The sequence below is a fragment of the Camelina sativa genome, chromosome 15 (assembly GCF_000633955.1).
Source record: "Camelina sativa cultivar DH55 chromosome 15, Cs, whole genome shotgun sequence".
Taxonomy (NCBI): Eukaryota; Viridiplantae; Streptophyta; class Magnoliopsida; order Brassicales; family Brassicaceae; genus Camelina; species Camelina sativa.
The window spans coordinates 16,795,128-16,818,290 of NC_025699.1; the positions used below are offsets into that span (position 1 = coordinate 16,795,128).

The 23,163-nt window shown below is 35.8% G+C and overlaps 5 protein-coding genes across 6 annotated transcripts; 2 read left to right on the forward strand and 3 right to left on the reverse strand.

Annotated features, from left to right (window-relative positions):
- On the forward strand, positions 1,610 to 3,104 carry LOC104746991 (trihelix transcription factor ASIL2-like). The gene has a single exon (XM_010468555.2). The coding sequence runs from the start codon at positions 1,942 to 1,944 to the stop codon at positions 2,947 to 2,949; it is 1,008 nt and encodes a 335-aa protein (XP_010466857.1). The 5' UTR covers positions 1,610 to 1,941; the 3' UTR covers positions 2,950 to 3,104.
- LOC104746990 (DNA mismatch repair protein MSH7) lies at positions 3,204 to 9,412 on the reverse strand. Of its 2 annotated transcripts, none has more exons than XM_019237153.1 (17): positions 8,764 to 9,412; positions 8,098 to 8,617; positions 7,917 to 8,012; positions 7,788 to 7,843; positions 7,343 to 7,409; positions 7,125 to 7,220; positions 6,629 to 6,760; positions 6,493 to 6,526; positions 6,347 to 6,394; positions 5,988 to 6,187; positions 5,779 to 5,905; positions 5,403 to 5,680; positions 5,075 to 5,269; positions 4,357 to 4,770; positions 4,155 to 4,251; positions 3,943 to 4,070; positions 3,204 to 3,852 (listed from the first exon to the last, which is right to left on the reverse strand). In XM_019237153.1, exons 1-17 carry the CDS (start codon positions 9,117 to 9,119, stop codon positions 3,355 to 3,357), a joined length of 3,342 nt encoding a protein of 1,113 aa, XP_019092698.1. In that variant the 5' UTR covers positions 9,120 to 9,412; the 3' UTR covers positions 3,204 to 3,354. The 2 variants fall into 2 exon arrangements, with proteins under 2 accessions (XP_019092698.1, XP_010466856.1); XM_010468554.2 differs by having other exon boundaries at positions 8,098 to 8,626.
- LOC104746992 (multiprotein-bridging factor 1c) lies at positions 9,562 to 10,222 on the forward strand. The gene has a single exon (XM_010468556.1). It carries the CDS (start codon positions 9,726 to 9,728, stop codon positions 10,170 to 10,172), a length of 447 nt encoding a protein of 148 aa, XP_010466858.1. The 5' UTR covers positions 9,562 to 9,725; the 3' UTR covers positions 10,173 to 10,222.
- On the reverse strand, positions 10,306 to 13,818 carry LOC104746994 (aldehyde dehydrogenase family 2 member C4). The gene is made up of 9 exons (XM_010468557.2): positions 13,657 to 13,818; positions 12,970 to 13,112; positions 12,055 to 12,441; positions 11,690 to 11,779; positions 11,428 to 11,601; positions 11,222 to 11,359; positions 10,997 to 11,134; positions 10,850 to 10,911; positions 10,306 to 10,747 (listed from the first exon to the last, which is right to left on the reverse strand). The coding sequence occupies exons 1-9, from the start codon at positions 13,754 to 13,756 to the stop codon at positions 10,474 to 10,476; spliced, it is 1,506 nt and encodes a 501-aa protein (XP_010466859.1). The 5' UTR covers positions 13,757 to 13,818; the 3' UTR covers positions 10,306 to 10,473.
- LOC104746995 lies at positions 20,968 to 22,340 on the reverse strand. Its single transcript, XM_010468558.2, has 2 exons — positions 22,051 to 22,340; positions 20,968 to 21,440 (listed from the first exon to the last, which is right to left on the reverse strand). Exons 1-2 carry the CDS (start codon positions 22,279 to 22,281, stop codon positions 21,252 to 21,254), a joined length of 420 nt encoding a protein of 139 aa, XP_010466860.1. The 5' UTR covers positions 22,282 to 22,340; the 3' UTR covers positions 20,968 to 21,251.

Here is a 23,163-nt window from a genome sequence, read left to right on the forward strand (position 1 = left end):
CAACAAAAAAATTGAAAAGAGGCTTATTACAGTCACAAATTTTCAAAGGCAATATTGATTATTGTGAACATGAGTTGACGAGTTTACAACTAATCAAAACTATATAATTATAGATGATTAAATTTTAAACTACAAAAAAAACATCTCAAAATTAAACTAGACCAATATATCTCCCAAAACCAGTTATAGGAAAAAACATCCCAAAAAACATAGAATACATTAGTTAATTGTAAAATTATATTTAGTCGACTCAAATGTAAACGCTTGTAATAACAAACTAGGATTTCATCCGCGATATACCGCGGGACTAAATTATAAATTATTATATTTTAAATAATAATTTTTAATTTATTTAGTTTTCAAATTTTCAATTAATTAACTTTTTGTCTAATTAATTTAGAATTTTTTTTTCTTCTTACGTTTTATAAAGTTTATAACCTAATTACATTAAATTTGTTATTAGATAAAATATTAAATTCTAGATTTGTTTTGTTCTCTAGAACTAGATAGAGGTATATGCCTATATTAGTGTATATTTTTATGTGTATTTAATTTTTTGTTTTTGGAATATTAAGAATGTGTTATAGTATGTGTAATATTTTGTAGTACATATACTAAATAATTTATAAGTTAATTTTCAAAACTATGATTACAAATCTATAGTATATATGAGATAAACTAACAGTTTTAGTGTTGGTTCTATATTCTAAACCCGCCTAGCAACATGTTCAAATATTTTTAATCCGCAAAAACTCATCATATGAAACCCGTGAAAGTAAAAATTATTTTAAATACGTAATACAAAATAAAAAAAATTTGTGAATAAGATATCAAATTGAATGGTAAATATGTTTGTTACCTTTTAAAATCATACCGTTAGTTTTTTTGAATGATATATTTTATATTTGATTTTGAACATATATTTTAGGAGAAATCAATGCGTTGAGATCAAAAATCTCGGCCACGGATCCTTCTCCAAGATCGAAAATCAATTTGTGTCTTGGTTTGGCTGATTGTTTAGGAAATTTATGTATAGAGAAAATATTGTTTTGTGAAACTGGAAACTTAATATTAATTAAATTAATTATAAACTTAATACTTAATGTTAAAGGGAGTGGTTCCAATTGTTTTAGAAATTTATTTAGGATGGAAATCTTGTTTTCAAAAATAGAAACTTAATATTAATTAATTAAATGAAAAATCAATTAATAATTAATGCCAATGGCAGTCTTGTAAATAGATGCCAACTTCAGGATTTATTTGCTAAATATACTTGAAAAATATATATATAGATATTACAGAGTTACAAATCATTATAGGTTTGTATTTATTTTATTGTTTCATTGCATTTTTATATCTTATCGTTTTGAAAACTATAATTTTCATAGTTAAACTAATTTTAAAAATAAAAAAAAATTATACTTTTAACATCAAATTTATTTATAAATAAATAAATAAAACATTCCACACCGCGGATCTAACCTAGTAACTCATAATAACTAAACAAGTTAACCGACACCAAAGCATAGCTATAAAATTAATGCAAACAAGGCCATTGGGCCTTATTAATGCTATTCATAATTTTGAAATTAGCCCAATTTGATCCGAATGGATTGGATTGGTCCAACCGAACGCCGCGACAAAAACTCCGTCGCTGGCTGAAGCAATGTTTTCACCGGTGGTGGTAGCTTTCCTACTCCGACCCGGCAAAAAAATATGCAAATCCCTAACCCTAGACACGGCCATGGTTAATAAAACTCATCTTCAGTTTTTTCTACCTCTCCTTCCTCAAAGCTAAACCCTCCAAGATCTTTCACCGTTGATCGAAAAAAAAGAATCAGGTAATTTGAAACCCTAGATCTCTCCGATTTGAAACCCTAGATCTCATCTCTCTTCTCTTCTTTAGCTTTTTTTTTTCTTCTTCTGGGTTTTGCTCAAAAGATGGGTGACAGCGAAGATGAAACAGGGTACCCAAAAAAGTTTTACTCTTTGAATCGACAGAGTCATCCTATGTATAGTAGACCCATTCCTAAGCGTCACGCGTATTACCATGAAGAAGAAGACGAAGATGAAGTCGATGGAGACGAGGAAGAGCCACCAGGAGGAGGAGGTTACAGTCGTGGGAATGAGAGGTTTCTGAAGAGACAGAAACCAAACAAACCTGTGGCTTCTGGTTACGATTTTGCTGGACCAAGCGATGGGAAAGTTGGGTATGACTGGAGAGAGCAAGAAGCGTTTGTGTTGCTTGAGATTTGGGGGGATAGGTTTTTGCAATTGGGTAGGAGGAGTTTGAGGAACGAAGATTGGAATGAAGTATCTGAGAAAGTGAGTGAGGAGCTTAGGATGGAGAAGTCTGAAACCCAATGTAGGAGAATGATTGATAACTTGAAGAGGAAGTATAGGAAAGAGAAGATTAAGGTTGAGAAATCGGGTTTAGGTTCGAGTAAATGGGCGTTTTTTAACAAGTTGGATATGTTGCTTTGTGTTTCTCCTAAGTCGGATTTAGGTTTAGCTTGTGGTGTTGATTCAGGTGAGTTTGTGTTTATGAACACTAAGGTGTATTTGGATAAGTCGAACGGGTTTGATGAGATGATGGATAGTCCTGGTGATTCGGAAGAGGAGGAGGATGAGGAAGATGAGGTTGATTACGAGAGGAAGAAGTTTAATGACGCTGCTTCGTATAAGATGTTGGCGGATTCGGTTGAGAGGTTCGGGAAGGTTTTTGAGAAGATGGAGAAGAGTAAGAAGGAGCAAATGAAGGAGTTGGAGAAGATGAGAGCTGATTTTCAGAAAGATTTGGAGTTGCAGAAGAAACGGATTGTGGATCGAGCTCAGAGTGAGATTGCTAGGCTACGTGAAGAGGAAGAGAACAATCATCATGGTGATGAAAATGAGAGTGAAGATGAGGAAATGGAGAATGATTCTGATGTGAACCTCAGTGATGAATAAATTTATAAAATCTATGTAGCTTGTGTTGTTGTTTTAGATGCAAAGGGTTCTGTTTTTTTTTGTTCCTTTTCGTTTTGGGGGATTCAGAGAATTGATGAGTTTTGTAATTTGTGTTTAGTCTTTCCGACTTTATTAATTAAGCTTATTTATTTGCAGTTTCCCTTAAAACAAAGCGTTGATACATTTCCATATCTAGAAGATACAGTTTATGATTACACATGTTTAAGAATAGAAGTGGGATTTACTTGAAACTGTTCGGTTAGGATGGGTTCTGTCTTGTTTACTAGTCATAGCCAAACAGGCAGATTCAACTCTTTGTTCGAATGGTGAAATTAAATTTGATATTTAAGCATTTTCCAAAAGGACGAAACATCAGTGAACTTAACGAGAGCTTCAGATAGAGTATTAGGTTATCGCCTTCACTTGAGGAAGACAGTAAGAGGATTTTAGCTCATGCCATAAGCAAACCAACGTGTCATGGTCATCTTCGACAATGGTGTTGTCGTTGTGGGCAGTTCGAGAGATACCCACCAATGTCTTGAGCCATTCTTCATGCAGACTTGAGAACTCAGACCTTAGCTCACTTGACTTGAAGTTTTCCCCAATTGATCTCTTCATGGCTTGAGCAGCGTCCGATGCTGTCTCAACAACTTGGTTTGGTATTCCAGCCATGAGGGCTACTTGAAGTCCGTAGCTCTCAGGACAAGCTCCCTCCGTTAAACGGTACAAGAACACTAGGTCTTGGTCACAGCCACGTGGTTCTTGATCAGATCTTGATTTGAATGCGCAAGCCATGTGTTTTGAGGTGACACGTGGGTGAGACGCGAATTCCTTGGTGAGAGGGTGGTAATGCGTTGCAAAGAGCATCCGGCATTGGACTTTCTCTACCAGGTGACGAAAAACCTGAGATATAAATCAACAAGTTTCAGCAAAATGAACTGCATGTTTTTGTTGAATCAAACGAGTATTGGCTGAAGGAGAAGAGGAGGTTACCGAGTATGCAATGGCGTATCCATCGAAAGTACTAGTTCCTCTGCCCAGTTCGTCAAGGATTACTAGTGAATTCTGAGTTGCATTCTGAAGAACTGACGCTGTCTCAGTGCATTCTACCAAGAAGGTACCTACAAAAAGAAAAAACCAGTTATTTCAACTCAAACACCAATCCGCATAACTGAGCAAAAAGTAATTTGTGAAAACAAACTTACTCTCTCCAGTCATGATTCTATCAGAAGCGCCAAGCCTTGTGAAAATAGTATCCACAAGGGAGAGTTCACATGTCTCACAAGGCACATAACAACCAAGCTGCACATGAAAAGAAAAAAAGAGAGTATAAGTTGATATCATATCTAGAAAACGGTTGCTTGAAGAGTAAAAACAGTGATTTATGAAACAAGTGTGTGTACAAACTTGGGCAAAGATAACGGCAAGACATGTTGCACGCAGAAGAGTTGATTTTCCACCCATGTTAGGTCCTGTCAGTAACAACGACCGAGGATGAATGCTGTTGCTGCTGTTTCTAGCCTCACCAAGGAGTATATCATTTGGAACAGGCAATTGACCATCAGCTGCAACTGCAAATGGATGCCATAGTCCTTGGATTTTAAGTATTGGCCCTTTTATTTCTTGATTCTGATTTGAATCAGGAAATATAACAGGTCGGGCCATGCTTCCAGCAGAGAGACTTGCAGTGACTGCAAAAGATCTCAGGACATCTAGGCAGCTTATGGTGTGAATGACCTCAGACCATTGGGTGGCTCTTTCGATAAATAATTCAAAAAGTACTGTCAGAGTTTCAGCATTCTCCTCTGTCATATCTTGGTTCTGATACAACATTAATAAGTTCAAGTTAGATACATATCCAACCATATACCAAACTGAACTCGTATTCCAGAAAAAAAAAAACCAGGAACAAAAAGCAAATTCTTTTAGTAACCCCGGGCAGATGATATTAACAGTATGAACGAACTAACAAGCTATACAAGTTTATCTGCTAATAAATGCACATGCTGAAGCAAATTTAAGAATGAATGAACGTCGATCAAAGCTATTAAGCACTGGGAGTGTGTCTTTGAGCAGTGACAGAATTTATTTGCCAAATATATGAATATGCAAGATAGATGTGCACCTGATAATTTGGAAAGTCGCTATCTATGGCTGCTTCGAATTGAGAAAGGAATAGCTCTAGCCCACTTTTTCCAACTAATACAGGAAGTTTACAGAGTTTACAAAGCAAAATCATCATATTTGATTCCTTCTGTAGAGCCAACAACAAATCAATTCCACTTCTGAACCCTTTCACAATTTGCCCAAATGCTTTAACCTGCAGTGCAATGAGTTTAGTCAAATGTCATCGTTAACCAGACTCCAGACATATTGCAATAGAAGCTAGACCCATAATGCTCCCTTACAAATCATGGAAGACATTACTTAGAAAATATGTGATTGACACTTACTCGTTGTTTCAGCACTTTTTTCCCCAGAAGAGCAGGGAAAACATAGGCTGATGATTGAACGCTAGACTTAATGCGTCCGAGGAGTCTTTCTAAATCTGGAAGTTTACGGAGATACTGGCCAGTGATTTCAATAACTTCTGAGTTTGCTGTGAACTCTTCAACTACATCAAGCCGTTTATTGATGCTTACTACATCTTTAAGTGGATGGCAGATCCAATTCCTTAAGAGCCGCTTACCAGTTGGGCTAACACAGTTATCAAGATATTTGTACAAGGTCCCTGCAGAGGTAAACAAACTTCGGCTATTACTTACTGGATATCCGTACCAAGTATTAGTATATATTTTCCTAGGCTATAAAATGAATATATACACTTGCCTGAAGGACCACCATCACAGCTATTGTTAAATATCTCAAGATTTACCATCGTTTGGCCATCAATTCTAAGACAGCCCCTGTAAACTTGGTACGGAAAAATATCCCCATGCTTAAGTACATCTTCCAGCTGCAAGAAGATAGAAACTGTAAGTTACGAAGAGTTCCTTTGCTAAACTTGTGAAAAGCAAAAACTAGCCAAGCCAACAAACCTTTAGCCTAGACAGATGATTAATTAGCTCTCCAAGGGCACTAAGGGCAACATCACATTCATTTAGACCATCAACAGCACCGTTCCATGATTCAGAAGAAGCTTTAAAGTATCCGTTAGATTCTATTATATTTCTAACTCCAGCAGCATCCGTGTCTCCCATCACTTGTGGTACTGGAGCCAACTGTACCGCCGTAGACCCTATTAAATTGAAACATAAACATCATATATATTAGCAATGTTTAAAAGATCTATCATTGGAAGAGAAACTAAACGAAGACAGATTTTCATGCACGAATCTGCACACTGAGTCTACATGATGATCTATGAAGAGCATATTTTCGTTTCCTGAAATAGTACCTGTCAATGTATATTTCCGTAGAGCCTTTTGGGCTTCTCTTGATAGCCCTACATTTAAACATTTATGCACTTAAATTAACAAGTGTCATTTACCTTAAATTCTGTTTGACAAAAAAACTGGTGATACAATCATACAAGCAGTTTACCTTTACTGTCATATACCACTTCCTTTGGAGAAACCTGGAAAAAAAACCAAATGGTGTTCATAATTAATTCCTGCAAACCAAATATATGCACACGAAGTCAAATGGTACGCATAAGATACCGAACACACTTGCTTACCTGCATCAATAAAGCTCCAAGAGCAGCACACGATGCATCATCGCTGATGGACCCAACCCAAAACCTCAAGGCAGCACAGTCAACAAAAGCAAATCCATACACAGTTGAACACTTTTCTAGCTCCATTTTGATCTAAAAATCACGATTTAGAAGAAAAATCGACATCAAACAATTAGGCAATGTAACCAAAGGCAATTCCTGAACAGCTACTTTATCATGGCAATGTAAGGCTTGACATACAATTGCAGACTATGATAGTTGTAAGAAAGTATGAAATTCAGTTAAAAAGATTGAGTCCCTTCACATTTAAAGATTCTTAAACAGAGACTTTATTCTGCAGCTTACAAAAAAAAATTAATGGAATTTCTTGTATATAAAACAAAGCAGCAAATCTTGAATTTCTGATCCCAAATCCTTACACTGCTTGATGGAAGATCGTTAAAGAAGAGTGTAACCTTCAAGGACTCGAACTTAACTTATAAGATGAATATCAAACCTCTTTTATAGCAAGAAGATGGACGGCATCAGGCCCGATGTTACCCTCGCATGCTGTTGATGGAGTTAATACCTGAACTAGCTTCCTTGGAATTATCTGATAGTCAGATCAAAATAGCCATTGAGTTAATTACAGCATAAAAATAGTGTACAGAAAAAGAAAAAAACGATCAAGAACAGTCTACTACACCCTCGTTGATCTGTCCCAAGGAAACTTACAGTATTAGCACCTCTGGCTTTTGCTTGGTCCGAAGTTTCTAGCTGCTCAATTCGTCCAACTTTATATCTTTCAAAAGAAACAACGAGTGTTTCAATACATAATTAGTGGAATAGGAAAACATATGAACCTGCATGCTAGTATTTGCTGGAAGCATGTATAACTATCCAGTTTCAACAAAAATGAGTGTAACACATATAAGTCAACATATATCATCTGTAACTGTTGCTACAGTGAACTAGCAAAGGTTGGCAGGGTATATACCTTGTTAGTGAGTACACAAATATTGTGCAAGTTTTGTTTGTTACTCCTCTATGAAAAGACTTATTATAAACGATAACGAAGAAGAAAACATCCTAGGTTCTCAGAATCCTAACTGATTTCTTTTTTATTTCAAATCCTAACCGTAGCAGTAAATAATTCCATAAAGTATGATGGTTCCCTTACCCACGAGCTAATAGCTTTTGCACTGCCTCATCTATCCCACTTTCAGAGATACCAACCTGATACAAAGGGGGCCGTCAAAATTTATAGACACAATGATTCCAGCAGGCCAGTTAGTTTCAACTAATTTACCTGTCTGCATTTTCCGACACCGCTCATGGTCATCTTCCAGTCAAGCTCTTTGTGACCTAATTCTGCATCTAGCTCATACAGCTCATAAAATTTTCCCTGAGAAGAACATAATGTATGCAGAGGTGTAAGTGAAGAAATCAAATTGAGAAATGAATTGAACACAAGATTGATATTGACTAACCACTTTAAAGAACAGGACAATATCCATATATTCCCTCTTGACACTCCAATATTGCTTTTGCGATGCAGACATTTTCTTGAAAACATCAGGTGGTATGTATAGGGTCTTCCTGTCATAAAGTGGATCATCAGGACGTCGTCTGTTAGCGTCCCTGATACGAGAAGGCTCAAGCCATTCAAATTTGGTTCCTTCGTTTACTTCTTTCTTCTCTCCACAAACTGGATCTTGAAGCAATTTCAGCCTTTTGCTAGAATCCAATACAGGGAGCTTATTCTCCTTAGAAGTCATTCCATCCTCCAAAACTCGCTTCAAACGAGAAACACTTGGACGCATCCCTGGTGTTTCTGGACCAGGAACATCATCATCTTCTACTGGTCTTATATCAGCTCTCCCACTGAAGCTAAAAGCATGGCCTCTTTCTTGAGACTGACCATTATTGGAACGAAATTCAGGAAAAACTTTGTCATCCTTCTTCACACATACGGACGAATCATCACACGGAACAACATGTTCTCGGCTCCTGGCCTGCCTGTAACATTTCAAACAATGATACTAATCAAAACCTCCACATTGACATAATACATTACAAGACTAATATTTACTGAGGCAAAAGATCTCTCTCTAGCTAATGATTCAAATATTAGAGAAAACGAAGATTAGTAGTACCTTGCTCCAGAACAATCTCGATCATCGACCTTCACAAACTTATGCATAATATTAGTGAACAGCGACGAAGCTCCACCTCTGGCGGCGGATTCAGCCGGCTTAAATCCGGACGGCAAGACACGACGCGGAATCTTCTCCGGCGGAGTATCCGTTCCTCTAACCTCATCCACAGATTTCGATACAGGAACGCGTACCGAAGCGTCGCCTTTACCATCCCCTTCCTTCACAGTAATTCGTGATTTTCCTCCTCCTCCTCCTCCTCCTCCGCCGCTAGTAGCATCGCCGGAAACCAAACCCTTAGTACTCGCCGGCGAGGGTTTTTGAAAGAAAGACAAAATCGATCTCTGACGCTGCATTTTGGAACTGCGTGAGTGAGAGAGAGAAAGCGAGAAAGGATGTTTTGAGCTTAGAGACGAAATCGAGAAGGGGAGGGAAGATTGGCGCCAAAAAAATTTCGCCTCCCGTCGTAGAAACTAGAAATGGCGGAAACGTCCGTCACTCACTTCCTCAGGGCTACTTTTTTTGTTAGACTGTTCACTCTTTGGGGCTTTAGTGACCGTCTGATTCTCTTCTATTACTGTGTACCGTTGGATATGCATCGCTATTCGTGCGAATTCGGTTCGGTTAACCCGGGACCCGAATTTAAACCGAATTAAATCACGATTCAACTATACCAAAAAATGGTTTGGTTTTGATATTTATAGTTATAAGAAAACCAACCAATCAGATAATTTGCTGTATCCGAGTCCAACTTTGTTAATGACACGTAGATCCATCTCTTAAGAACGTTCCAGAGACGAACATGGAGGAAAAAAAAGATGATCGAATTCTCCAGAAACTAGTCTTCTTCGTCTATAAAAAAATCTCATAATCCTTTCAATCACCTCATCATCATCGTTCTCAATTTCAATATCTATCATCTACGATTTACGTTGTTCTCTTTCTCAATCAGAGACGAAAAAATGCCGAGCAGATACCCAGGAGCAGTGACACAAGACTGGGAACCAGTGGTTCTCCACAAATCAAAACAAAAGAGCCAAGACCTACGCGATCCGAAAGCGGTTAACGCAGCGCTAAGAAGCGGCGTGGCGGTTCAAACGGTTAAGAAATTCGATGCCGGTTCGAACAAAAAGGGGAAATCGACGGCGGTTCCGGTGATTAACACCAAGAAGCTTGAGGAAGAAACAGAGCCTGCGGCGATGGATCGTGTGAAGGCGGAGGTAAGGTTGATGATACAGAAGGCGAGATTGGAGAAGAAGATGTCGCAGGCGGATCTGGCGAAACAGATTAATGAACGGATTCAGGTGGTTCAGGAATATGAGAATGGTAAAGCTGTTCCGAACCAAGCCGTGCTTGCCAAGATGGAGAAGGTTCTTGGTGTTAAACTTAGGGGCAAAATTGGGAAATGAGTAAAACGCTGTCGTTTTAGTTTTTAGTATTTTGCTAATGTAAAAAAAGTNAAAAAAAAAAAAAAAAAAAAAAAAAAAAAAAAAAAAAAAAAAGTAAAAAAAAAAGAAACTGTTGTTTTTGTTTGGTAATAAATGCAATGAAAGTATAGACAGTATAATTATTGTTTGACACAAAAATTTCAAAAAGAAAAAAAAAAACAAAACGTATTGAAGAAATAAAGAAAAAAGTACAAAGCTTGCTTGAAGTTTTTTTTATTATTGTTTGATTCTTTAAGTTTGCTCTTTGTTATAAACAATTTTGTTACATCCAAGGGGAATTGTGAAGAGGCATAACTACGGATTTGGTTTGTAGAAAGTTGTCCAGAGCGTCCAAGCCGCTTTCACGACAATTGCCACTCATCTTGTAGCCACCGTAAGGACAGTCAAGATCAAACCCGAAGTAGCAGTTAACCCAAACGATTCCAGCTTTGATTGACCTTGAAACCGTGTTGATCAAGTCTATGTCTTGGCTTACTATTCCTGCTGCAAGGCCGTATTTCGTGTTGTTTGCCCATTTGATCCCTTCCTCTACCGTCCTGCGCAAACAATTTTTTTAGAGATTTTAATTATTGTTACATGGAACGAGACAATGATTGAGATTTGAGAAGAGATTGTAAGTTTTAATTTTTAAAGTTTACTTGAATTTCTTCAGTGACATGACTGGTCCAAAGATTTCATCTTGGTATATCTTCATATCCTCCTGTAATTAACAAAGATTAACAACAGTTACATATACTGTATAGTTAAAACTGTAGATGCATCTAATTTGTGAATGTGTGACTTACAGTGACATCTGTGAATATAGTTGGTTCAATGAAGTATCCTTTATCTCCGATGGCTTTCCCTCCGGTTAATAAGGTCGCTCCTTCGTTTTTGCCGTGCTCGATGTAAGAAAGGATCTTCTCAAATTGTCTTTTATCCACCTGAACAAACAAACCCATATAATCAAAAATCATAATCTCACTTTTAAGTAATACTCAAATCAAGAACATTAGTTCTTTTTTCTTTACTTGAGGTCCTTGTTCAGAAGTGGAATCAAAAGGGTCACCAACGGTCCTGTTTTTAGCCTTCTCCACTAACTTCTCCACAACCTTATCGTATATACCTTCTTGAACAAACACACGGGAGCTCGCCACACAAATCTCACCCTGTACATCAACCAAATTAATACATGTTGTACATTATCAATATCATTATTGATTGGTCACTATGATACCTTGTTATAGAAGCAACCGAGAAGCGCAAGCTCGGCGGCTTTGTCAATATCAGCGTCGTTGAATATGAGAAGAGGCGATTTCCCGCCTAATTCAAGGGAAACTTTTTTGAGATTACTTGCGGCCGCGGCTTGCATTATCTTTCTCCCAACATCTGTTGATCCCGTGAAACTAACCTGATCATAACATATACAGAGAAGGTTCAAGATTTACACATCCACACAACAACATGACTAGTCACTATGATAAGACGATAGATCTTACTTTGTCTATGTCCATATGTGAGGCAATTGCTGCTCCAGCAGTTGATCCAAAACCAGGTACAATGTTGAGCACACCATCAGGAATTCCCGCCTGTTTTTTTGGTCACACAAAAATGTCTAAAGACTGTTAGGTTTCTATCGTCTTTGTTGCGTTTAAGTTTCTTTAATTACATGTTAAATTAGTTTGTTTTTCTTTTCAAACGAAACCACAACTTTTATAATGTTTTAAGCCTACGTAATTATAGGCTTAAAAAATGAATCTATTATTAAAGTAAATTTCGTTTAAAGCAAATTGCGGTCCTAATCAACTTTTCTATACTATAGCAAATATTTGAACAAGTTAAAGCTAGAAATCTACGGACTTACTTCTTTGGCGAGATGGGCATAGAACAGAGCAGAGAGGGAAGTCTGCTCAGCTGGCTTGACCACCATTGTGCAACCAGCAGCCATAGATGGAGCCACCTTGGTGGCAAACATAATGCTTGGGAAATTCCAAGGGATAATGTGACCAACCACTCCAACTGGTTCTTTTAGTGTGTATCCAAACAAAGACTGTCGTGTCATTTTTAGAGTCTCACCGTGGATCTTATCCGCCGCACCCGCATTATACCGAAAATTATTGGCTGTGGCCGGAATATCAGCTAATTTCCCCCATTGGAATAGCTTTCCGCCGTCAACGGCATCAAGTTTGGCCAATTCTTCTACGTTTTGCTCTATCAAGTCTGCGAATTTATTCATAAGCCTTCCCCTCTCCTGTTCAAATCACATCCACCAAACTTGGTTAAGTGAAGAAAAACACTAGCTATACTTTTATTATAGCTAACACAAATATCACAAAAAAAAAAAAAACTAAGGAAGAATAGTCACGTCACGTTAAATAGAGAGAGTACTAGTCCAAATTGCAAACAACCATGTAAAGATTAATTTATCATAAGCTTTAAAGTTTGATTAGGAAATATGCTGAACTAATATGGGTAACACGTTTATGTTTAACAACATGAAAGTGACACCCACCCGCAAAATAAGAAGTCAAACCTCTCTCGTTCTCTTCTCTTCAGATAACACGATTGACAGTTAAAAAATTGTGCATATCAAATCAATGAGTTTCACTAAAAATAAGACACAAAAAAAGAATGACCCGGGACCACATTAATTAACAGCAAAAATATTAACAATTAAATTGGTTTATAGTATAAGAAACACCAATAATAAGTTGTTAATCAAATTAGGTGCAGTAAAATAAAAATAAAAAAAAAAAACGAATAAGTGGAGGAAACGTACGAAGCCGGTCATGCGAGGCCAAGGACCATGGTCGAAGGCGTGTCGTGCGGCCTTAACAGCCAAGTCAACATCTTCTTTGTCTCCTTCAGCTATTTGAGCGATCACTTCACCGTTCCTTGGGTCAATCGTCTCGAACGTCTTCCCTATATTTTTTTGTAACCCAAACGTATGTCAAATCATAACCACCCGGTTCAATCTACGAATCATAAATTTTTTATCTTTCATTGATAAAGGACAAAGCATAAGCCTTTATCATCTCGACTTCTCAAAAAAAAAATATATATATAGAAAAGAAGAAATTGATGAAACTTGTGGTGGAGAAGAAAAAATGTCAGGGTAGACCAACAAAGTATTCGTGTTTTATAGTGGAACATGTTTCTCTATTCATAAAAACTATAATTTGTTGTTTTCCCTTTTTCAAATAGTTTTGTTTTGCAGACCACTCAATACTGATCTACCGAACCACAACCACCGTACTATACTCACAAATCACAAACCGCGGTTTGTTTGTTTTACTTTTTTTTTACCCAAAGCGTAATAGATATACTTTTTGAGGCTATTGATATGGTTATATGTGATTGAGAAAAAAGATTTGAGCCAAAATCAGAAAACAGGAGTGATTTGGGTCAACGTTTGAATTATGAAAAAGGAAGAAGCAAATAGTGAAGTTAACAAAGAAAAAAGAACCTGATGCGGCGTCAATGAACTGGCCGTTGATGAAAAGCTTGGTGAACTTGATCTCCGGTAACTTCACCGTCGAGCCACCGTTGCATTTGCCGTTCTCCATATAATTGTTTTTTCGTATCTCTCTCTCTCTCTTTTTTTTTTTTTTTTCTGTTTAAGGGACCGTGGAAGGGACATAGAGAAGTTATTTACGTATTTATAACGAAGCCTCTCGCGATACACACGTCAGCCAAGACAGAGTGGTGTTTTTTTTTGTTTAGTAGCTAGGACCGTGCATGTGAAAGATTCAAGGATTTATTTTTTTATACATCTCTTTGTTTTGGGTTATTTTTGTTTCGTAGATAATCTTAATTCTTAAATCTAAGTGAGGGGTATGCCCTAAATTTTTACTGTGTTATTTTCATTTATTTTAAAATTTTAAAACTGGCTGGTATAAATACGTTTAAATTAGTTCAACTTGTTTCAACCGTAGATTCTTTTGCTATAGGTAAGTTTGGTAAGTTTGGTTAACTTACATGCCTTAAAGTGTTAAAATAAAATTTCACATAGACATTCAAGTTTTTTTTTTTTTTTTTTTGCCAGCAGAATACAAGAAAATTGTTCACAAAGTTAATTGGATGCGACTCCACTCTAGCACGACGCGCCAGTTTGTCCGCACTACCATTCTGTGATCTGGGAATCTGAACTACAGAGAAAGATAAGAATTCATTCTTGTCGTCTTCAATAGCGTCCAGATATGTCTTGAAAGCAGGCCACTCGGAAGGCGAAGACACCATCTTCACCAAATCAGAACAATCTGTGAGAAAAACAACTTTCTCATTGTCCGCACCAATCATACATCGCATTGCCCATATGAGGGTTTCCACTTCTGCATGGAGGGGTGACAAGCTACGGCGAGAATTAGATGCACCCATAGTGGGAGATTCTCCCTCGAGAGAAATGCATTGCCATCCTCTACCTGTAAACTGGTCAGTCGCCTTCCAGGATCCATCCACAAAACATCGGTAGCTAGTGCCATATCCGATAATTGCATCTCTAGTATGAACCGTAGACATAGAGGAAGGTCGAGGCACACCCTGAGGTAAGGATCCGAAAGGTTCCTCTTGGGCTAAAGACCAAAGCTTTGCTTCCTCTTCCGCTATCCGTAAAATCGCTAGCGGATTTGAGTCCAAATTGCTAAATAATTTATCATTTCTGGCCTTCCATATATACCATAGAATCCACGGAAATACCTCCGCCGAAAGAATATCCTTAAATCTCCAAAATAGTGAATCCATATTAGCAAAAACCAAATCAGAAGGAAAAACACCCGAAGATGTTGGGAATTGGGATAATCCCCAAACCTGTCTAGCCGGAGGGCATAAGAAAAGGGCATGATTGACTGTCTCCTCCGCCCCACCACAAATCGCACATTCCAAATCACAACTCAGTCCGCGTCGCCGCAGATTAGTTGTTGTCGCTATGAAACCCGTAATTGCTTGTCACAAAAAATGTTTAAGTTTTGGTGGACACCGAATCTGCCAGACAAATGCCTGTAAAAGAATAATATTGGGACCCGAGACATAGGAGTCATTTGCCGGTTTTTTCTGCAAGGCTTGATATCCAGATTTAACGGTATATACACCGGTAAAGTTTTTAAATTTTTAACGGTATATACATAGACATTAAAGTTTTTAAATTCTAAACATAGATTTCGGGTTTTCATTAAAGACTTCACTTAATTTTTTTTAATATAATTTTACAAACTTAATGATGATGATATATAACGATGGAATATAATGCATATTATTCTATAATTCGCCATTTTACCATTAATCTTCAGTAAATATTTATTGAAGATTAATGGTAAAATGGCGAGTAGAAAAGTTATTTTGCAAAAAAAAGCATTGCAAAAAAAAAAAACTAGTCCGATATTACTTGCAACGGTCCGGATGAGTCCAACGGCTGCTCTAGGCATGTGAGAGACTAATACACTATTCTAAAGAGACTTGTCAATGAGTCCAATCTCACCACTTTGATTAAGTTACCCATGCATTTTGCATGTTTTTTTAGTCCAGTCACTTAGTAAATAATGTTCTTCGAGAATGTATCACGAATTGTGGAGTATATTTTTATTTAATACTAGTAAGTATGTAGTTAGAAAAATATCATATTTTCTTAAAATTAATTACTCATCATCATCACCTTGCTAAAAGTTGACTAATCCTTTTATATATACAACAACTTGAAAACAAAACCTATAGACATGGTAATTTGGTTACCTGTCCACATCGATCATATAGATGGCATTATTCTAAAATTATGTTGAAAAGTCAAGAAACGAGTAAATTGTTTTCTTTTGTCAAATTATTATTAGTCTACTTTGTTGAAAGGTAACAGTATTAAAATTAAATACATATATACACCATTCAGAAATCTGTTCTTTTGTTTTTTAACATTATTCACAATCGAATGTTCTTTCGGTACATAATTTACTAATTTTTGTATATATAGTAAAAAAAACTAACCTTTCATGATTTTTTAATAAATATCTTATATAAATTAAATATTTTAAAAGAGAAAAAACAAAATGTATTTTATGAACAAACTAATTTTTAATTAATATCATAAAAATAAGTCAAATATTTATGTGAAATCATATAATTATAATAAGACATATTTGTGATATAAGGCCAACAACGCTTCAACTGGATATGACAAGGTTGTTTTTATACAAATATTTAACAGATGTATCTTATATAAATTAAATATTTTAAGAGAGAAAAAACTAAATGTATTTTATGAACAAACTAATTTTTAATTAATATCATAAAAATAAATCAAATATTTATGTGAAATCATATAATTATAATAAGACATATTTGTGATATAAGGCCAACAACGCTCCAACTGGGTATGACAAAGTTGTTTTTATACAAATATTAAATTAAAAAAGACCCTCTATCTAAAAAACATAAAATAAGTAAATTAGTGAAGGAACGTGTCATAGAACTTATGTTTGTCTCTTGTTAAAAAAATCAAAAAGGTAAAATTTTAACAGTAAAAAAAAAAAAAAAGAGAAGGAAAGTTATAAAAATGAGAGAGAGAGAGAGAGGCGACCGCGAAGGCAATTCAACGGTTATTCACCTTTTTCATCAGTGATTTTAGAGGGACGATTTGTCTCGATTTTTTCGGCGATATGGACAGTTTTCTCCCAACTTTTCTGACGGTTATCTCCATGTTGCCCTCTCAATTGCAACGTGATGCAACATTGGCAGTTATCAGGACGCCCTATATATATACTCCAAGTCAGAATTTGAAGTTTCACACAACCCAAAACCAAGTAATCACTTCACTTCTTACTTTTCTCTTTCGATATTATAAAGTTCGTGTGAAAATGGTAGATAATTTGAGAAGAGCGATACAAGACATCAATATGGGTTTTGATGAAGAACCAATCGCTCTTCCGGAAGCAGTCGTAGCAAGAGCACAAACGGAAAATCGTTTCATCCTTATGGGAAGACCGGTCATGCCACGTCGCCAAAACCTTTGTTCAATCATCGCTTCTATGCCAAGGATTTGGGGCCAACCGGTTTGGTCCATGGGCGTATTATCCCAGGGAATCAATTTCAATTCACATTCTCTTCTGAAGAATCCATGGAGATGGTTATCAGACGTGGTCTTTGGGCTTTCAACGATCGAATGCTTGTTCTACAACGGTGGACTCCCCTGAATCCACCCCTCATCAATTTCATCCAGATCCGAGGAATACCCTTTCATCTCCTCAATCGTGAAGTTGTAGATCTTCTTCTCCTGCAAGAGAAGATAGATTCAGCTCATGATAGCTGCGACAAGTGCAGAAATATATAGTAAAATAAAAATTTTATTAACTTTACCTTATGCCATATGAGAAATATGAGCATCTACAACCCCAAGCAAAAGCTGTAATTCATGAATCAGGGTACCACGTTCACCGAAGGGCTGTGGATGTGCATTAAAGTAATCTCTCGCATCTCTTAAGGTTTGCAAATGATAGACGGACTGATAATCAGGAACAATGAAATTCATATCGTCATTGCTAGCGTTGTCCCTGATGTACCTACCCACGACTTGACCTAACCGACCATCAAACCTAGAAAAAAACACACAAAAATAAAATAAAATAATATATATCATATTTCATGAATCGAAAAAAACATTAAAAACTTCACATTTTACCAAAAAAAAAAAACATTAAAACTTTACTCATAGTTTAAATATGAACGAGAGAAAATGACACCTTGTAATCTTAAAATAGTAAAATACTAAGAACTAGTTAATACAAATCCAGTACATCGTTTCTTTACTGTTCTTACCGATTTCCACCAAAAGCCTAACGCAGATCATTTTCAATCAAACCAGCAAATTAAATTGTTGTTTTCTATATCAACAATATCCATAAATTTATCTTGGTTTGTTGATGTTTCCGTCAATCTGGTTTTTCAACATGTTTGAACTTTGTAATCAATTCATATAACTATATTACCAATTTAAATAGTTAAATGCAGTAGAAAGAAAAAACTACTAATAAAACTTTATTAAAATGGAAGAACGAATGATTTGATAGACACAAGACTAGAATACCATCTTACGATAACCCAAAGTCATCCAAGGACTTTGTTTGTATATCACGATCGACCTATATCTCAAAATCTTTCCTAGTGATGAAAAACTTGATTTGCTAAGTTTGAACATGAATAATAATATATTGAGCGCAAATGAAATCGAATCAACAAAGATTCTTATTGAACATTTTTGGTTATTTCAAAACCGGTCGATATCAACTTACGTGGATGAAATAAATAAAAAATAAATAAGCTACGGTTATATATAAAAGAATAAAGATGTATATAGGTTGTACAAAAAACGTGATTATTTTCTAATAGTATTGTTTCTTTACATAAAATTAACTAGAAATGATGTTTCAAACTAAGTACATTTGATGTTCTGGTAAACGGCGGTCATCTCATTTCGTTCTGTACTGCAAGCTTAAAAAAGGAAAAGGAAAGATTTGAATAGTCTCGATGGATATGTACCATAAAATTATAATTTTGGTTGGAAACATGAGACACATCTGATAAAACAAAAGCAAGAATACAAATCAGTTTTCAAAGAGATGCTAAGAATATGGAGGTATAGAGTGGGTGTTCGTATGGCGTGTCGTTTGGCTCGTTTAAAACTCTTTTTTCTTTTGTCCCCATCCCAATATATAACATTATAACTTATACAAAACTCTATAAACCATGCATGATAAGTATGTATACAATTGAGCAGTTGATAAGTATGTAGATTAAAATGTGAAAAAACTCACATTTTAATGGGAGTTTAATTCCACTATGACGTCTATCGAATTTTAATAATACAGTCGATCCCGGTTCTGTCACAACACTATCATTATTGCATTGGTTTTTTTTTCTCTACCTAAGAATAGACATACTAATTGACAATTCATATTCGTGAATAATATGATCTAGAACAAGTGACCAAATAAAAGATTTGTACGTCGTAATCAAATTTATATAAATTTATGTAATAATAATTCATGATTTCAAATTATTTTTGCCAGCAAAAAGTTATTTAGATTTGGACTATTACAAAAATATATATATTTTTGGTTAGAAAATCCAAAATAGATTGGGTGCGTGGAACCCTCATCCAAAAAATGAATAACATATTTTGTAACATTTGAGAAAAATAAAAAAGAATAATTTAATTAATGGTTAAGAAACATATATCATATCGGCACACGATGTGGCTTACCTCAAGATCATAAAAATATTAAATGCCAAAAGAGATAGCGTAACGGGTGACTCTGAGCCACAAATACTTACGTACGGCTTTAAATAGTCTGATTGAGCTAAACTTCTCGAAGGAGTTTTGCATGTGTGTTCTGGTTTAATATCCGTGTACACCTTGAAGTGATGAAACGTGGCTGAGTCAGAGACATGAGATCGCGAAAAGGTTAAAAACCCCAAACACAATAACTAACACCAAAATTGGTCCAAACTGATAACATAGAATGACAATAGCAAAAACAAAAGCGTTTGGGGTTGCGGTTGCGATTGCATAACGGAACTTGTCTTTTTTTCATTTATTTATTTTTTCTTCTTTTAACCATACTAGGAAGAACTTGGCCCACTGCCACTTGCTAACTCTTTATACCCACAAGGGGTTATATAGTTTGTTTTAAACAAGGAGAGTGAGTGACTAGAGCAGCTGGAGGTGTTACTTTGTTAGCCGCAACTCTCCTAAATACTCCGTCATGAGTATGTATGTAGTAAACAAAATATTGAGTATTCTTGATGATGATGTTAAAAATGGTTAGTATCGTCCCAAATAGTGGTTTAGAAATCGCAACGCTAAACTTTTTGCTTCCAACCACCTCGTCGAACCGTGTAATTGATCGATAACCGTCAAAGCCATTGATCTCGAATCGCCAATCAAATATAATGTTTTTTCCAGCGTTCTTAATCTTCAATCAGTGAAAGTTTAATTGTTTTTAATGTCGTAAGATGTCGGCACAATTAAGTAACAGTCCCGATTTTGAAGTAAACAAACAAGATATGCAGAACCAGAACATGGGAAACACGACTAGCCATGTCTTGTCATGAGTCTGGACCCATCATTGTACCTTTTCTGTCAAAGGAACCATCACTGTACTTAACTAATCTAATTTACACCTAACCGCACTGTTGTTTCTTAGTGGATTCCCCCAAACGCACATGTAACATTCACCTTCAAGTTATATCAAAAAACAACATTCACCTTCCAACACACCAACCAAGTGTTTCTTGCTTTTCTGATCATTTTAATTTGTTTTAAGGCTAAACCCGCTAAAGATCACTAAAAGTTATCATTAAATCTACTTGTTTAACACTTTTAAAGGCCTTTAAAGAGATACTATATCTTTTATAATTTATTAGATATATATTTTCTTCAACCTCAGCATAATCATACAGCTAATGACCTAAATGACATTTGACTACCATGACTCAGTTTCGTGACATCTGAAAGATAAATCATAAGCAGGATGTAACCAAAATACGAAAATACACACAACGTCTGATTCAAGTTCAAATAGGATCTCTTGCGGGAAGAACTCACCAATAACACAAGTTTTATTCAACCTATCGACTTAAAGTAATCGAGCAACTACTAGGGAGTCTAGGGTACAAACATGTACTCACGTCTTATAAGCATATCAGAACATATATATTCAAAACTAAAGACTTCTTAATAAGGCAAAAGCATGGCAGATACCTTCTTTACGGTTTTAAGTAGTAGTTCGTATTGATGATGTAGTTTAAACAATAAAATCCGAGGAGCTTTATTGAGAGAATACATTCAAAAAATCGTTTGCAGAAAGCGAGTTTACTACAGCAGATGTAAGCTAGGCATAGGAGCAAATCTACGCAGCAAATGAGTTCCAAACTTCCACCAACATATTTTAGGGTTGACAATATCTTCTTCTTTTTTTTTTTTTTTTAATCTCTTTAACGTGAAATAAGATCCATCAAGGTTTCTAAGACAAAACAACAACAACAACAACAACAAGAGTGTTAGAGAGATGAGTTTTCTTACTAGTGGTTATTGGGTTGGTCCTCGTCTTCCTTGTCAGGGTCGTCTTCTGTTTCTTCTTCTTTCTTCTCTTCCTCTTCATCATCTTCTTCAGGAGGATCATAAGGCATTGGAGGAGGCAACGGTGACTTCATAGGACTAAACTTGGGGAATATATCTGGTCTCCTCCCTGGCTTTGGTCTCTCCCATTCCTACCACAAAACCCAAATATCAGATACATAATATTTTCAATGTAACAGAAAATGATAGAGCAATATTTAACAAACCAGGTAAACGAAAAGTCACCATTGTTGATTATTTGCAGAACATCGATGCACAAGAAACACATCGACAACATAACAATCGGAAATCAAGAACGTATAGAAGTGGAATTTGACTGACTACACTCAAAATTACAGCAAACAAAGAACCAAGAAAACGATACAGAGGTACTCTCAAAACTCGGTATACAATTGTCACTAGATGCAGCTTCTCTCTAATTGATTCATAAGTAAACTAGGCAAAAAGGACTTCCATTATTCACATTCCTGTAACCAAAGAATTCTATACCTGATAACTCTAGCAAGTCATGAACAAGATAAGTCACACAAATCAAAGCTTGAGAGATAGCCTCACAATCTCATACATCACTAATACTTACTTAAAATCAAAGTGGTGAGTTTACAATCTACAGGCACAGAACAAGAATTTGCTCAAGCTCGTGAATTCAAATACAATTTTCAGATTCTAATAGCAATGTGAAATCCCTAAGAATCTAGAGCCCAATTTCTAAAAGGGAATCGAAAACAAAGAGATACTCACAATAGGGAAATCAAGAGGGTTGCGACGAGTGAGCTTTTCTTCCTCAGGAGCCATAGACACCACCTGCAACTGCTTCCTCGTCTTACGCCTCAGAGGGAAGCGTTGAACGGAGACGAAAGAGCAATCAATAGATGTCGTAGCAGCAGCTCTGTTTAGAGACGGTGAAGACAGTGGCGGAGAGAGAAGTGGCAACGGCGACGAAAGCGATGCCGATACATGAAGCGGCGCCATAGCTCCTCCTCTGTTCTCGATGATTCTATCGGTTCCGTCAACACTTTTATTTTTGTTTTTGTTTTTAATATTATATATAAATCAATAACCAAATAGTTTTGTTATATAAAAAAATCAATAACATAAGTTATTAGTTTTGCTCTACCCACAAGCCACAAACACATTTTCTTCCAAAGTACCTTTTAAACAGTTTAAAACCAAGAGAAAATGACATTTACACCCACTTTCTCCTAAAATATTGACACTTACACCCACTTTCTACTATCTCTATACTTTTCTTATGTCAAATTACAACTTACACCCTCTAACTAAACTAACATTCTCTTTCTACTTTTTTTTTTCATTCTCATCTCTCTCTCTAACTTTTCTCTTTCTTTTCTAATATTTTTTTTCTTTAACATTTATTTTTTATTTTCATTACTAAATTTTAAGTTTAGTAACTTTAGTTGGTGATAAACATACTAAATTTTAAGTTTAGTAACTTTAGTTGTTGACAAACAAAAAAAGTTAACCTTATACCCTAAATCTTAAATCCTAACACCACATAGACACTAAATCCATATAAGCCCAAAAACGTCAACCTTATATCCTAAATCTTAAATCCTAAACCACCCTAAACTATAGTAATGTTTGAACATGCAACAAACTTGTCAATAAATTTCATCTGGATTACTTGTCCACGTGGTCAGAGTTTGGTGGATAGGCTTAGAGATTAATAATGACCATGTTTGTTGTGTAGTATGCTTCTAATGACACTTATAAGTTCTAATATCTCTAATTCTAGCTTAAAAATAGTACAAAAACATTTGGCTAAAAGACATCTAAGTGGCTAAACTATAGTGATGTTTGAACATGCAACAAACTTGTCAATAAATTTCATCT

Coding starts and splice junctions, on each gene's coding strand:
- LOC104746991 (XM_010468555.2), top strand. CDS start 1,942: ATGGGTGACAGCGAAGATGAAACAGGGTACCCAAAAAAGTTTTACTCT.
- LOC104746990 (XM_010468554.2), bottom strand. CDS start 9,119: ATGCAGCGTCAGAGATCGATTTTGTCTTTCTTTCAAAAACCCTCGCCG. Junction 7,410..7,787: donor CAAAAGCTATTAGCTCGTGG/GTAAGGGAACCA, acceptor TTCTTTTGAAAG/ATATAAAGTTGGACGAATTG. Junction 7,221..7,342: donor AAGCCAGAGGTGCTAATACT/GTAAGTTTCCTT, acceptor TCTGACTATCAG/ATAATTCCAAGGAAGCTAGT.
- LOC104746992 (XM_010468556.1), top strand. CDS start 9,726: ATGCCGAGCAGATACCCAGGAGCAGTGACACAAGACTGGGAACCAGTG.
- LOC104746994 (XM_010468557.2), bottom strand. CDS start 13,756: ATGGAGAACGGCAAATGCAACGGTGGCTCGACGGTGAAGTTACCGGAG. Junction 13,113..13,656: donor GTTCATTGACGCCGCATCAG/GTTCTTTTTTCT, acceptor AAAAAAATATAG/GGAAGACGTTCGAGACGATT. Junction 11,135..11,221: donor CTTCTGAACAAGGACCTCAA/GTAAAGAAAAAA, acceptor TTGTTTGTTCAG/GTGGATAAAAGACAATTTGA.
- LOC104746995 (XM_010468558.2), bottom strand. CDS start 22,281: ATGGCGCCGCTTCATGTATCGGCATCGCTTTCGTCGCCGTTGCCACTT. Junction 21,441..22,050: donor ACCCTCTTGATTTCCCTATT/GTGAGTATCTCT, acceptor GTTTTGTGGTAG/GAATGGGAGAGACCAAAGCC.